General features: G+C 44.0%; 1 protein-coding gene across 1 annotated transcript in view; it reads left to right on the top strand.

Annotated features, from left to right (window-relative positions):
* The first annotated feature begins 829 nt into the window (after nucleotides 1-829).
* The window catches only part of LOC122542883 (inositol-trisphosphate 3-kinase C-like), a 75,004-nt gene continuing 62,192 nt past the window's right edge, over nucleotides 830-13,641 (top strand). Inside the window, exon 1 of the mRNA XM_043681002.1 lies at nucleotides 830-1,320. Coding sequence (XP_043536937.1) covers nucleotides 952-1,320 — 369 coding nt within the window. The 5' untranslated portion in view covers nucleotides 830-951. The remainder of the gene's footprint in view (nucleotides 1,321-13,641) is intronic.

Below are 13,641 nucleotides of genomic sequence, written 5' to 3'. Positions count from 1 at the left end.
CGGTTGATTGACAGCAGGGGCGGGGTTGGGTTCTCCGGGTGATTGACAGTAGGGGCGGGGTTGGGTTCTCCGGGTGATTGACAGTAGGGGCGGGGTTGGGTTCTCCGGGTGATTGACAGTAGGGGCGGGGTTGGGTTCTCCGGGTGATTGACAGTAGGGGCGGGGTTGGGTTCTCCGGGTGATTGACAGTAGGGGCGGGGTTGGGTTCTCCGGGTGATTGACAGTAGGGGCGGGGTTGTGTTATCCGGTTGATTGACAGCAGGGGCGGGGTTGGGTTATCCGGTTGATTGACAGCAGGGGCGGGGTTGGGTTCTCCGGTTGATTGACAGTAGGGGCGGGGTTGGGTTCTCCGGGTGATTGACAGCAGGGGCGGAGTTGGGTTCTCCGGGTGATTGACAGTAGGGACGAGGTTGGGTTCTCCGGGTGATTGACAGTAGGGACGAGGTTGGGTTCTCCGGGTGATTGACAGTAGGGACGAGGTTGGGTTCTCCGGGTGATTGACAGTAGGGACGAGGTTGGGTTCTCCGGGTGATTGACAGTAGGGACGAGGTTGGGTTCTCCGGGTGATTGACAGTAGGGACGAGGTTGGGTTCTCCGGGTGATTGACAGTAGGGACGAGGTTGGGTTCTCCGGGTGATTGACAGTAGGGGCGGGGTTGTGTTATCCGGTTGATTGACAGCAGGGGCGGGGTTGGGTTATCCGGTTGATTGACAGCAGGGGCGGGGTTGGGTTCTCCGGTTGATTGACAGTAGGGGCGGGGTTGGGTTCTCCGGGTGATTGACAGCAGGGGCGGAGTTGGGTTCTCCGGGTGATTGACAGTAGGGGCGGGGTTGTGTTATCCGGTTGATTGACAGCAGGGGCTGGGAGACTGTGCATGGACGGAGCAGCTCGGGGTGTCCGCCTGAGGAGCGGCTCCGCCCGGGGCTCTGCGATGCGGGAATTCGGAGTTTGATGAAAAGCCCGGAGAACGCGAACGGCCCGGGGAAGGAGGGCGGGGAGCCAGGCCTGGCCAAGTCCTCGGGTCCCCACAGGCCCATCCCGCAGCTGATTGTCACCCAGGACGAGTCGCTGCTGCTGGGCCCCAACTCCGGAGCCGAGCGGGCGGCCGATGATCCGCCGGACGAGGAGTGCCGGTCTTCGGACAGCGGCTGCGGCAGCTCACCGGCTCCCTCGCTGCTGCTCCGTAAACTCTCGGGCTCATCGTTATCCTCCGCCGGACACTCGTCTTCCTTCGAGGAATCCGAGGATGATTTCAGTCCCTCCAGCGACGCCGAGACTCAACAGCAGCGACTAGGCCTGGGCCTGGAGGACGGCCTGGGGGTGAGTGACCGGGGCCTCAGGGGGGAGAAGGTAGTGCCACAGGTAATGGGGCCTGCGGAGTCGCTTCAGCCCCCTACCCCTTACACGCCCATCCCTCTTCAGTCCTCTCCCAAGCTCTCTTTCTCGCCACCTATCCCCGTTTCCTCCCGACTCCACTGTCTCTTTCTCCTTCCCCTGCCCCAGTCCCTCTGGGATCAAGTGCAGGGTGGATATATGTGTTTATGTATGCGCCAGAGTTTGTGTTGGGGAGAGGAATTGACTTGTGGGAGTCTTTTGTGTGATGTGCTCTGGGTCAGGGATGTTCACGCATCCAGGGTAGGGTGATGTGGACTGATGTAACTTGAGTGAGGGGTGCAAGTGGTTGGTGGGTGGGTGACAGAGGCAGAAAGGTTGATACCCTTGTGTCTGGGGAGTGGAGGAGCTAGGATAAATGGGAGAGGGTTGAGACTGTATGTATTCCCTGAAGACTGCAGAGGGGTTGGCAGTTGTAGCTCACGGGGAAGGTGTGCTATGTCAGACTGATCAAGTTGATGGTGTGTCCTGTCAGAATTAAAAATCTCACAACACCAGGTTATAGTCCAGCAGGTTTATTTGGAAGCACTAGCTTTCGGAGTGCTTCACCTTCATCAGATGGTTGTCAGAATGTTTTGGTTGTGGACTTTCAGTTTGGACACATGATGAAGGGCTTATGTCTGAAACGTTGATTCTCCTGCTTCTCGGATGCTGCCTGATCTGTGTTTTTCCAGTGCCACATTTTTTGACAGACTCTCCAGCATCTGCGGTCCTCACTTTCTCCTAGTTCCTCAAATGGCTCTTTGCCATTTCTGTTTTCTTTTTATTTTATTTTATTTCCAGCAGCTTGTTTCATTCACTTTCTATTTGGGTTATCCTGTCATGATAGATGCTGTCATAAGGGAGCAGAAACTGTGTTTAGATTCTGTGCAGCAGATAAATTCTGGAGTTACGGAGGTTATTTAAATTAAGAATGGAGCTGGAAGCCAACATCCTCTTTCTTTGTGGTGTGTTTTCTTGCTCATTTTAAGATGAGGGCATTGTTCTTGTTTTGAGGGTTTGCAGTTATTGTGCTATGTCCTGTGCATTCTACTATTTTTGATGTGTTATTTAAGTACGGGTAGCTTGATTGAAAGTCTTTGTTACATGCTGTGGTGGAGCTAGAAACGTTGGTCCAGTGTTCTGTTTTTGTGGGTATAGGTCCATTTGTGGCACAGACCAAATCCTCGGGAGGGAAGTTCAGTATTTCTGCTCTCGTTTATCGCTGAGAGTTGCACTGAATCAAGTTGCTGTGGTGATCTATCTTCACTGTAATTGTTGCTGTCCAATTCTGGTCTTGGAGATACATAGGAAATAGGAGCTGGAGTGGTCCATTCACTCCTTAATGCCTGTTCTGCCGTTCAATATGATCGTGGCTGATCATCCAACTTACTACCCCGTTCTAACTTTCTTCCCCACTCTTTGATCCCTTTGGCTCTAGCAATTATATCTAAATCCTTCTTGAAAACATAGAATGTTTTTGACATTAACAACTTTCTATGGAAGAGAACTCCACAGGATGCTGCTCTGGGTGAAGACATTTCTCCGTATCTCGATCTTGAGTGGGCTACCCCATATCCTTAACTGTTCATGTGGGGAAGTCTAGAATGAGAACATGGTTTAAAAATCAGGACTCAGAGTCTAAGATGGAGTTGAGTAATCTTTTCTCTAAAGGTTGTGAGTCTGAGTGATTTCCCCCAGAGAGCACTGGAGGCTGTGTCATTGATTGCAATTAAGGCTGAGTCAGATAGATTTTGATTGAGGATTATTGAGGAGATGAGCAGACATGAAAGGGAGTTTGAGGCCATAGGGAAATCAGGCACCATTTTATTGAATGGTGGAGGAGGCTTGAGGGCCTACTCCTGCTCTTGATTATAGAGCCATAGAGTTACATAACATGGAAACAGACCCTTTGGTCCAACTCATCATCACTGACCGGATATGCGAAACTGATCAAGTCCCATTTCCCAGCATTTGGCCCATATCCCTCCAAATCCTTTCTATTCATGTATCCATCCGGTTGTCTTTTAAATGTTGTAATTGATCCCACCTTCTCCTCCATTTCTGGCAGCTCATTCCAAACATGCACTGCCCTCTGCATGAAAAAGTTGCCCTTGGGTTCCTTTTGAACTTTTCCTCTCTCACCTTAAACCTACATCCTCTAGTTTTGGACTCTCCTACTCTGGGAGAAAGACCTTGGCTACTCACTCTATTCATGGCACTCATGATTTTAAAAACCTCTATAAGGTCACCCTTTAGCCTCCTATGCTCCAGGGAGTAAGAACCCAGCAGATGTAGCCTCTCTTTATAGCTGAAACCTTCTGATCCCACTAACATCCTTGTAAATTTCCTCTGAATCGTTTCAAGTTGAACAACATCTTGTGATCTTGTGACCTTCTTTGGCCGCCTCCAATTGTTTGTTTGTTTGATTTATTGTTGCCTCTTGTCCCTAAGTACAGTGAAAAGTTTTGTTTTGCAAGCAGTACAGGCAGATCATAGCAAACAAGGACGTAGAAATTGTAGGGTTCTACGAGCAATGCACACAATGTTACCACTGCACAGGAGGTGCACAAAACCAAGGTCAACATTGGCTTGGAAATTAGAAGGTCCATTCAGCAGTCTAATAACAGCAGGAAATAAGCTGTACTTGAACCTGTTGGTGTGTGTGTTAAAGCTTCTGTATTTTTTTCCTGATGGAAGAGGTTTGAAGAGCGTATACCAGGGTGAGAGGAGTCTTTGATGATGTTGGCAGCCTTTCTGTGGTAACCAGAGATTTAAATGGAGTCCATGGCTCGGAGGTTGGCTTTGGTGAGGGTCTGGGCTGTGCACACAACTTTCAGTATTTTCTTACGATCCTGGGCAGATCAGTTGCTGCACCAAGATGTTATGCACCCAGATAAAAGGCTTTCTGTGGTGCATCTGTAACATTGGTTAGGGTCCTTGTGGACATGTTGAATTTCCTATGCCTGCTGAGAAAGAAGAAGTAATATTGTGTTGCCTTGACCGTCACATCAACATGGAAGGTCCAGGGAAGATTGATTATTGTCACTTCTCAGAATGTGATGTTCTTGACCTTCTCCACCTTGGCTCTGTTGATGTAGATGGGGGTGTGTTCTCTTCCTTTCTCCCTGAAGTCAATATTCAGTTCTTTTATTTTGCAAGACAGATTGTTATCATTACAGCACGACAACAAGTACTCTAGCTTCTTCATACTTGTTTTGCCTTGGAGTACCTTGTCTGATCCTGTAGGATTCATCAGTTGTTGAGCAAGGGCCTGGTGTTTCCTTACTTCTGGAAGGTGAAAGGCAATTGCAGGAATCCAGCTGATGTGAATTAACGGAGTACAGATTGCAAATTGACATGCGCTGTGGTGTACAGGAAATGCCTTCAAGAGGTTCAGGTCTGTTTCACACTTTGCACCCTCCGTAAATCCAAAGTTCATTCAGATTTTCGTTATCTTGCCCTCCATTCCCCGTGAGGCCTGTTCATTCTCCCTCACCCCAAGCTTGCTGATCTGTTGGCTGCTAACCCAGAACCGCCTCGATTTTAAAACTTTTATTCTTTTCAGATCAATATATTGCCTCCCCACCTCCCTATCTCTAACTTGTTCTCATCCTATAACCCTTCAAAATCTATGCTTTCCATTAATTTTGGTCTCTTGAGCATCCCTGCTTTTAATTGGTTCACCAATTGTGGTCATACCTTCGGTAACACACTCGTATAAATGAGCAATGGCTAATAATCACACATACATGCACACAGGCACAGATACGTGTGCACACAGGCACAGACACCGCACTCGTTTCATAAATAACTATTCATACCTTACATGCCTGGATCCTAAGCTTTAGAAGTCCCCCCCTGAACCACTCTCCCCCTTGACTTATTCCCCAGTTATAAGACCCTTTGACCAAGCTTTTGCTAATCTCTATGAATATCTTGAGTGAATCAGCACCCATGCTTTGGTTTACAGTTCTGTGAGGCCCCTTGCACTATTAAGGATATGCGTAATTTTGAATTATTCAGTTGATAACTCTCAATGCAGTCCAAAGGTGGAAGTTCAAGTTCCATTCTAAAGACTTTGCATAATCTAAACTGACTCTGTAGTGTTGAAGGTGTAAGGCTTTAACGTTATGATAACCCAACACTGCTAAAGCAGGGTGGAGCAGTGCTGTTAGGCCAAAATTGATAATTCTCCTCAAACTGACATAATGTTAAAAAAATGCTGAGTTAACCTCATCATTGTCACTTTGCAGACAGCAAACTCCCATAAGTATGCAATGACAGCAATGACCACACTTGGAAAGTACTAAATTTGTTGAAGTGTGTTCTGGAATGTCCCAAAGATGTGAAACTGATGATGTCTGATTGTACCAACTTGTGTTGGGAGATCTGCTGTAATGTTATGCTTTGCTGGACAGTTTTGTGCCATGCTGTCCCTTCCTCACCGTAGCTCGTCTGAATCCGCTTTGTCACATCCGTCATCCAACCACCCTTTTGTCAATCTTTTTTCCTGCAGTCCTCCACTTTACCCTGTGGAAGAGTTCTCTGTAGCTTTTCAGCTCTGATCAAGTTGCTGAAATACTGATATTTTCTTTTCTGGATGTCACATTTTAGAGTTTGTAATGCTCTTCCAACTTCATTTGTCTTATAGCCTGTATATAGAATGTTTAGCTGCATCTTAGTGCAATTCTGAGGTTTCCGTAGATCTGTGATTATTGTCCATGTTTCAGAGACATATTGGCAAATGAACAGAACATACTATCTTTGGGAGTTTTGAATTCCTTGTTCATTTTCTTGTTCATGCATCCCTCACAAAATTCCTTCTGGCTATCTCGAAGGAGAAAGTGAGCTCTGCAGATGCTGGAGATCAGAGCTGAAAATGTGTTGCTGGAAAAGCGCAGCAGGTCAGGCAGCATCCAGGGAACAGGAGAATCGACGTTTCTGAATCCACTCCTTCTCTGGAAGTTCATTCACAATGTGACAGTGCCTATCATATCCTTATGGCCCAACAAAATAGGGCTGAAAAAGTCAAATCAGATTAAAAAGACCAAAACAACAGTAGTTACAAGGACAGAGATAGCCTGAGCTGAAAATGTGTTGCTGGAAAAGCGCAGCAGGTCATGGATTTGACTTTTTCAGCCCTATTTTGTTGGGCCATAAGGATATGATAGGCACTGTCACATTGTGCTGGAGACAAAATTATTTGTGTCTGTTCTGACTGGAGTGTGAGATTATAAAGCTGTGGGGATGTGCGAATAATATCATCCAAATTGCAATCGAGAGCATCAGTTCTAAAACGTTGATCTGTATAATTTCTTGGTAATGAATTGGCTTAAATTGTGATTATAGGTTTTAACAAAAACCTGAGTGAAAGAAATAAAACTGAACAACATGGCTGTTTGTCTAATTTACGCAAGGAACTGAGTGTGTCAGAATAGGATATATAGTGCCAGTGCCTTTATTGCTTGTACTTCATAAGCAGAAAGCACTGGCAACACTCGGCTGATCAAACAGTTTCTGTGGAGAGAGGAAGTGTTAGCCTGTTGCTGTGACTAACTCTGCATCTGTGGTTGAGTGTTTGGTATTATGAAAGCCCTGGTGTGTGTGTCTGAGTCTATCTGTGTTGGCCAAGTCAGATGTTTTTTGTTGTGAATATAGTTGCTGTGATTAAGCTCTACTCAATGTAGCAGTGTTGTAACGGATAACCCTCTGGCGCTGCTATTAATATAAATTGTATACCCAAGCAGAGACTCCCGAAGGAATTTCAGGTATGAGTAAACACCAGTTGAACTGACTGGTCTCGGTAAAGAAATCTCCTTTCTATCATCGGATGACAGAGCAATGAACTGAATTATTTTAAGATTCGCTGACTTGGTGTGCTTGACTATGTTAGGTTGAAGTGATTAAATGCAATTCCTGGTGAATTGTCACTGTATTTTAGTGCCGACCAAGTTAAGAGTGACTGACCAGAGTTGTTTGTTTTGGCAACAATGATGGTAATTTAGTCAAGTGTTCTGAGCCCGTGATAGAGAGAAATTGCCAGTGGCTCGCTGATTCATAAAAACTGAAAGCACCATGGGCACACTGCATTACATCAGAACTGCAGCACAGAAAGAGCCCATATTTCATTATCAAGCTATCTTGGTGCTAGTACCTGATAGGAGGACATTATTAAACTGGAGAAGGTCTAGTAAACATTTACTTGGATGTTGCCAGGAATGGAGAGTTTGAGACATAAAAATAGACTGGAAAGGCTGGGACTTTTTTCACTGGAGTATAGGAAGTTGACAGGTGACCTTAGAGGTTTATAAGGACATGAAGGACATAGATGAGATGAATAACCCTATGGTGGGGGATTTCAAAACTAGGGGACATATGTTTAGGGTGAAAGGAGAAAGATTTAGAAAGAACTTGAGGGGCATTCTGTATACAGAGAGTGGTTCATATGTGGAATGAACTTCCAGAGAAGGAGTGGATTCAGATAGAGTCACAGGGTTCTCAGCACGGAGACAGACCCTTTAGCCCAATGCTGACCAATATGTCTGTCCATGCTAACCTCATTTCCCTGCACTTGGCCCATATTCTTCTAATCCTTTCCTAACCACATATTTGTCCAAATGTCTTTTAAATGTTGTTAACGTGCTGGCCTCAATCACTTCCAATGGCAGTTCATTCCACATGCGTACCACCCTCTGTGTAAAGAAAAAAAGTTAAAGTTGCCCCTCAGGTTCCCTTTTTTATTCTTTCAACTCTAGCCTTAATTAATGCTTTCTAATCCTTGATTCCCCAACCCTGGGAAAAAGACTCTGTGCATTCACCCTTTCTTTGCCTCTCATGATCTTATACACTTCTATAAGATCCCCCCTCAGTCTCCTATGCTCTTAAAGAAAATATGTCCTAGCTCGTCCAACCTGTTCCTTTATCTCAGACCATTGCATTCAAGCAACATTCTTGTACATTTCTTCTGCACTCTTTCCAGTTTAATAACATCTTTCCGATACAAAATTACCAAAACTGAACACAATACTTCCAAGTGTGGCCTCACCAACGTCTTGTATAACTGCAACATAATTTCCCAACTTCTATACTCAATGCCCTGACTGAAGAAGGCCAGTGTGCCAAAAGCCACCTTCACTGCCCTGTCTACCTGTGACTTCACTTTCAGAGAACTGTGAACCTGAACTTCAAGATCCCCTTGTTCCATTACACTCCATGTGGCCCTACCATTCATCGTGCAACTCCTACCTTGGTTTGACTTTCCAAAATGCAAGATCTTGTGCTTCTCTATATTAAATTCCATTTGCCAATGTTTAAAAGACATTTGGATAAGTACATGAATAGGAAAGGTTTGGAGGGATATGGGCCAAGTTTAGTTTGGGAACATGGTCAGCATGGACTGGTTGTGTCGAAGGGTCTGTTTCCATGTTGTATTTCTCTATAATCTGTCTTCTGATCTCACCAGTTTTTTTACCCCTTGAACCAACTTGCTCTCCATCTCCCACCCCTTTGACTACTCATATTATCTGCATGAACCCATTTCTATGATTCACTCATAGCCCATGGACATCGCATCTGTATTCACTGTGTTCAGCTTCTCCTGGAGTCCTATGTACTTGCTAAGAACAGACTTGTTTTCAGAGATCAGTATTGGACTACTTTGTATCATTTTAGATATTCAATTAGGTAATTTATAATTCAAGTCCCAAAAACCACCTTATTAATGATGTGAGACTCACCTGGCCTGTTATTCTCTTAGGTTAGCTCTGTTTTCTTTATTAACACTTGGAATCACAGTTCCAAACTTCAAATATCCCTATTTCTGACGGTTCTATTGGACAAAAAGTGATGACCTTCAGTCATTTCAATGTTACAGCTCCTCATGTTCTAAGAGCTCCATTTCTAGATGGCAGGACCAACTGGTTACCTCTCGTTAATGTGTCTAAGGTCTTTCAGCCATAGTACTCAAACTGAGCACCAAGAATATTGAAATTGTATTGAGGCACCCCAGAGTGGAATATCATTATAGGAAGAAGAATTTATCTTTAGTGCACTTTTTGCTGATTTTCACTTTGTAACATTTTGCCTCGGACTGTGGACCTAATGTGAAATTTATATTGCAAATATTAAGGCTACTGCAATTGTGGTGAGGCATGAGTATGGAAACAAGATGGATTTTTTTTGCAACTTCTGAAATTTAAGTTTAAAAATACATTTTAAAAGTACGTTATAAAACATTTAAAATTTTTTGGAAGTATATTTTTGTGGGGAAGGTTTCTATAAAAAACAAGACTTCCAGTCTGATTCAACAGTGCTGGGAATAGAACATTTTAGACTGCTCGTATTTTTTCTCCAACTTCGCTAAGCATTCTTTTTGTCTCCAATCCCAACCTTTAGCTAACTAACTTATATAAGCATTTCCTTTTTGTCAATGATAATGCTTCTTGCTCACTTTTATCCAGTTCTTGATTTGTTTTTTCTCAGACTCCTGTGTAAACACAAATGAAGGGCTTGCTTTTTTTTGTTCCTTAAAAGGTTTTGATTATCTTGGTGAACTTGACCACCTCTGCCGTATGTCTTACCTCATAACAGTACCATTTCTGTTGAGATATTAGTTCAATAATTTATCACAGTTAATGCTTATTCTACCTTCTACTTATCCCTTGCTTTCCTTTATGTAGAATGCTTTTTCAAAGTGCTGTTTAGGGTTTGGGTGGGGGATAGGGTGAAGTAGTACATAAATGCCTTCACCCAGCACCATACCGAAGTGTTATGCAGTGATGAAATCGGTGTTAGAGGGCTACTACTGTGCCTCTGTGATATATTGATAGAACTGTATCTACCGTGATTGGAAGGTTAAATGTTGGGCTGCAGATCAGATATGGTGAAAGGCACTATCCATTCTAATTCTGGTTTGTTGACATTCTTGTCTGTTGTCAGATGTTGGAAAATAGCATTTGGCAGATCTGTTATTAATTAGAATCATAGTCTCATAGAGATGTACAGCACAAAAACAGACCCTTCGGTCCAATTGTCTGTGTCGACCAGATATCCTAACCTAATCTAGTCCCATTTGCACTTGGCCCATATCCCTCTAAACTCTTGCTATTCATATACCCATCCAGTTACCTTTTAATTGTTGCAATTGTACCAGCCTCCTCCACTTTCTCTGGCAGCTCATTCCATATATGCACCACCCTCTGTGAAAAAGTTGCCCCTTAGTTCCCTTTTATATCTTTCCCCTCGCACCCTAAACCTATGCCCTCTAGTTCTGGACACCCCCACCCCAGAGAAAAGACTTTGTCTATTCACCCTATCCATTCCCCCTGGTTTTATAAACCTGTATAAGGTCACTCCTCGGCCTTCGATGCTCCAGGGAAAACAGTCCCAGCCTATTCAGTGTCAGCCTATAGCTCAAATCCTCCAACCCTGGCAATGTCATTGTAAATCTTTTCTGAACCCTTCAAGTTTCATAACATCCTTCTGATAGGAAGGATGACCAGAATTGCATGGTAACCTACCTACACATGGAAATAACTGATTCCCCCTGCCTCTGTCTCCAAAACCATCAGCTCCACTTCCTTTCTTGTGCTTTATCCAGTTATCACAAACGGTATTTCATACCTTGTCATGGTCGGTATATAATTGAGACCGTCTGTTAGATTTGTAAGTCAGCAGAATAGACTGGAAAGGCTTCAGGAACACATCATACCGCTTCAAAAATTTGACTCCTCTCTGTCGAACAATTGAATTCCAAGAACAGGGAATCATAGTAGTTTGGTGAGGACCTGCAAAGAGATCAGAGAATTTCGACAGTTAGGACTTGCACAGATTTCAGTGGGATCTTAAAGGATATGGAAACTTATCAGGCAGATAATTGTCAGATGTTGTATGTTCATACCAAGTTATCTGCACTTAACATGTTAACTCTGTTTTACGGTTCTTCAGCAGTTTGAAATATGAGGTCCTTTTTTTGTCTTTGCATTTCCAATATTTGAAGATTGTGATGTTATGGAACTAGGTTGCTCATGTGCTTTAATGCTGCTCAAGCATCTGAAGAGAGGGCTTGAACCTTCTGACAGAAGTGAGAGTACTTCCCACTGAACTTCGGGTGCTTTAACGTTTCACCAATTAAGACGTGTTATTAGGTGGAATATTATATTTATGGGAATATTTATGGGCGGCACGGTGGCACAGTGGTTAGCACTGCTGCCTCACAGCGCCAGAGACCCGGGTTCAATTCCCGCCTCAGGCGACTCTGTGTGGAGTTTGCACATTCTCCCCATGTCTGCGTGGGTTTCCTCCGGGTGCTCCGGTTTCCTCCTACAGTCACAAAGATGTGCAGGTCAGGTGAATTGGCCATGTTAAATTGCCCGTAGTGTTGGGTAAGGGGTAAATGTAGGGGTATGGGTGGGTTGCGCTTCGGCGGGTCGGTGTGGACTTGTTGGGCCGAAGGGCCTGTTTCCACACTGTAATGTAATCTAATCTAATCTATAGTATAGATAGTGATTGATTGGGCGTATGCTGGAAAGAAACAAATAGAGATGAGTGGGACAATGATGTGGGTATCTGTCCTGGAACACCTCAATATCTGTGTATATAAATTATCTGAGCACAGACAAGACGTCAAAACAGAGGAGTGATGCAGAAAGATGTAAGCCTGCTAAGTAGGCATTTGCTAGGAAGTGAGTAGTTAAGATTAAATACAGAATCAAGGAAGTGCCGTGGAGCTTGTGAAAGATTTCGGTTGGGTCACAGTTCAAGGATTGCACACAGTTCTGACCATCAGATTGCACGAGGGATGTGAAGCAAGGGCAAGGAAGGCAGTGAAGATGTATTTGGCTGACTCTGAAGCCAAGAGTTTATAGTTCCAAAGCAAAAGGCTTAGAAAATTGGGGATTTATTTCTCTGCTGGAACAGGGAAAGGGCTGGAAGTTTGGAAGAACTTGTTACGTTTGGCTAAGTTTTGGGAAGGGAACTGAGGGAAATGAATTGGGAAAGGGGAAAAACACCAGCAAGGACTGGTTGAATCACTGGCCTTTTCCTGCCTTGAAATTCTATATATTCTATATGCTAAAGATTATGGCAACAAGAACTTGTATTTATAAAGCGACTTAATAACATAGAATATTCTCGAACAAAACATCCCAAATCACATAGACAAACTCTTGTCCTCCTTTCTCTAAGTCTGGTCCATGTTACAGGGAGATGGAGAGAGCGAATTCCAAAACTTGGACTATTGTTGGGAAGAGAATGTTACAAAGATGGGGAGGAGTGACCAAGGAAATGATTTGAAAACAAGGGTAACAATTTTGAAACTGAGGCAAGAAAGTATCAAAGGAACATGAGCTGAGAGTCACCACTAATACGCTAAAATAACAAGGTGCAAGAATAGTTTCTCCTGAGGTTATTTGGACAGGGAAGTGAGACTGTTTAGCTTTTGTAGCCAGTTGCTGAAGATAAGTGGGAAGAGTTTTGGCACTGGCAGAAATTTGCAGCAGCATAACTTAGGATACTTTGTTGACCTGGTAAAATGAAGACCAATCCAAATTCCAGCACAGCAGACAGGAAATTTAGGCTCGACGTCAGTGTACAGAAGGGGGCTACCTTGTTTGTCTTGTCTGCGCTGGCGCTCCAAATGAACTTTCCTCTTATTGCCACTCCTCTGGTCTTCTCCTTGTAGCCCTTCTCATACTTCCTTTTCAGCTAAGAATCTGATTCCCCGAAAACCTTGATTGAATTTATGCCACCATGCTCTCTTGGGCATTGCTTTCTAGATCCCATACATTGGCTGCATGAAGATTTTCCTTTGATCCTGCCAATTCACCAAAATCTGAGCACCTTCATTCTTGGTCTTCTGTCAATTCAACAGTTTTTCCCTGACTACTTTATGTAAAGATTCCTTGAAGATGTTAACCACCTTTCTAGTGTTGTTACATCCTTCCTAAATTAGTGAAATACAAGCCAGGAATAAATTGGATAAGTAGTAGTGATCATAAATTACTGGATTGTCATAAAAATCCATCTAATTCATACCATCCTTACCTGGTTTTGTCTTTGGCTCTGGCCTAGAGCAATGTTGATATTTAATATGGGGATTTTAACTTGAACATGGATTGGGAGATGCAGACAAACACTTGTCAAAAAAGTAGTGAATTTCTGGGGTGGGCGCCTCCTACCAGAGCGCTTTAGGGAACATCTTCGGGACACCCGCACCAATCAACCACACCGCCCCGTAGCCCAACATTTCAACTCCCCCTCCCACTCTGC

The sequence above is a fragment of the Chiloscyllium plagiosum genome, chromosome 41 (genome assembly GCF_004010195.1).
Source record: "Chiloscyllium plagiosum isolate BGI_BamShark_2017 chromosome 41, ASM401019v2, whole genome shotgun sequence".
In the NCBI taxonomy this organism is placed as follows: domain Eukaryota; kingdom Metazoa; phylum Chordata; class Chondrichthyes; order Orectolobiformes; family Hemiscylliidae; genus Chiloscyllium; species Chiloscyllium plagiosum.
The sequence above is the reverse complement of the archived record's forward strand: the minus strand, read 5'-3'. Positions and strand labels throughout refer to the sequence as shown.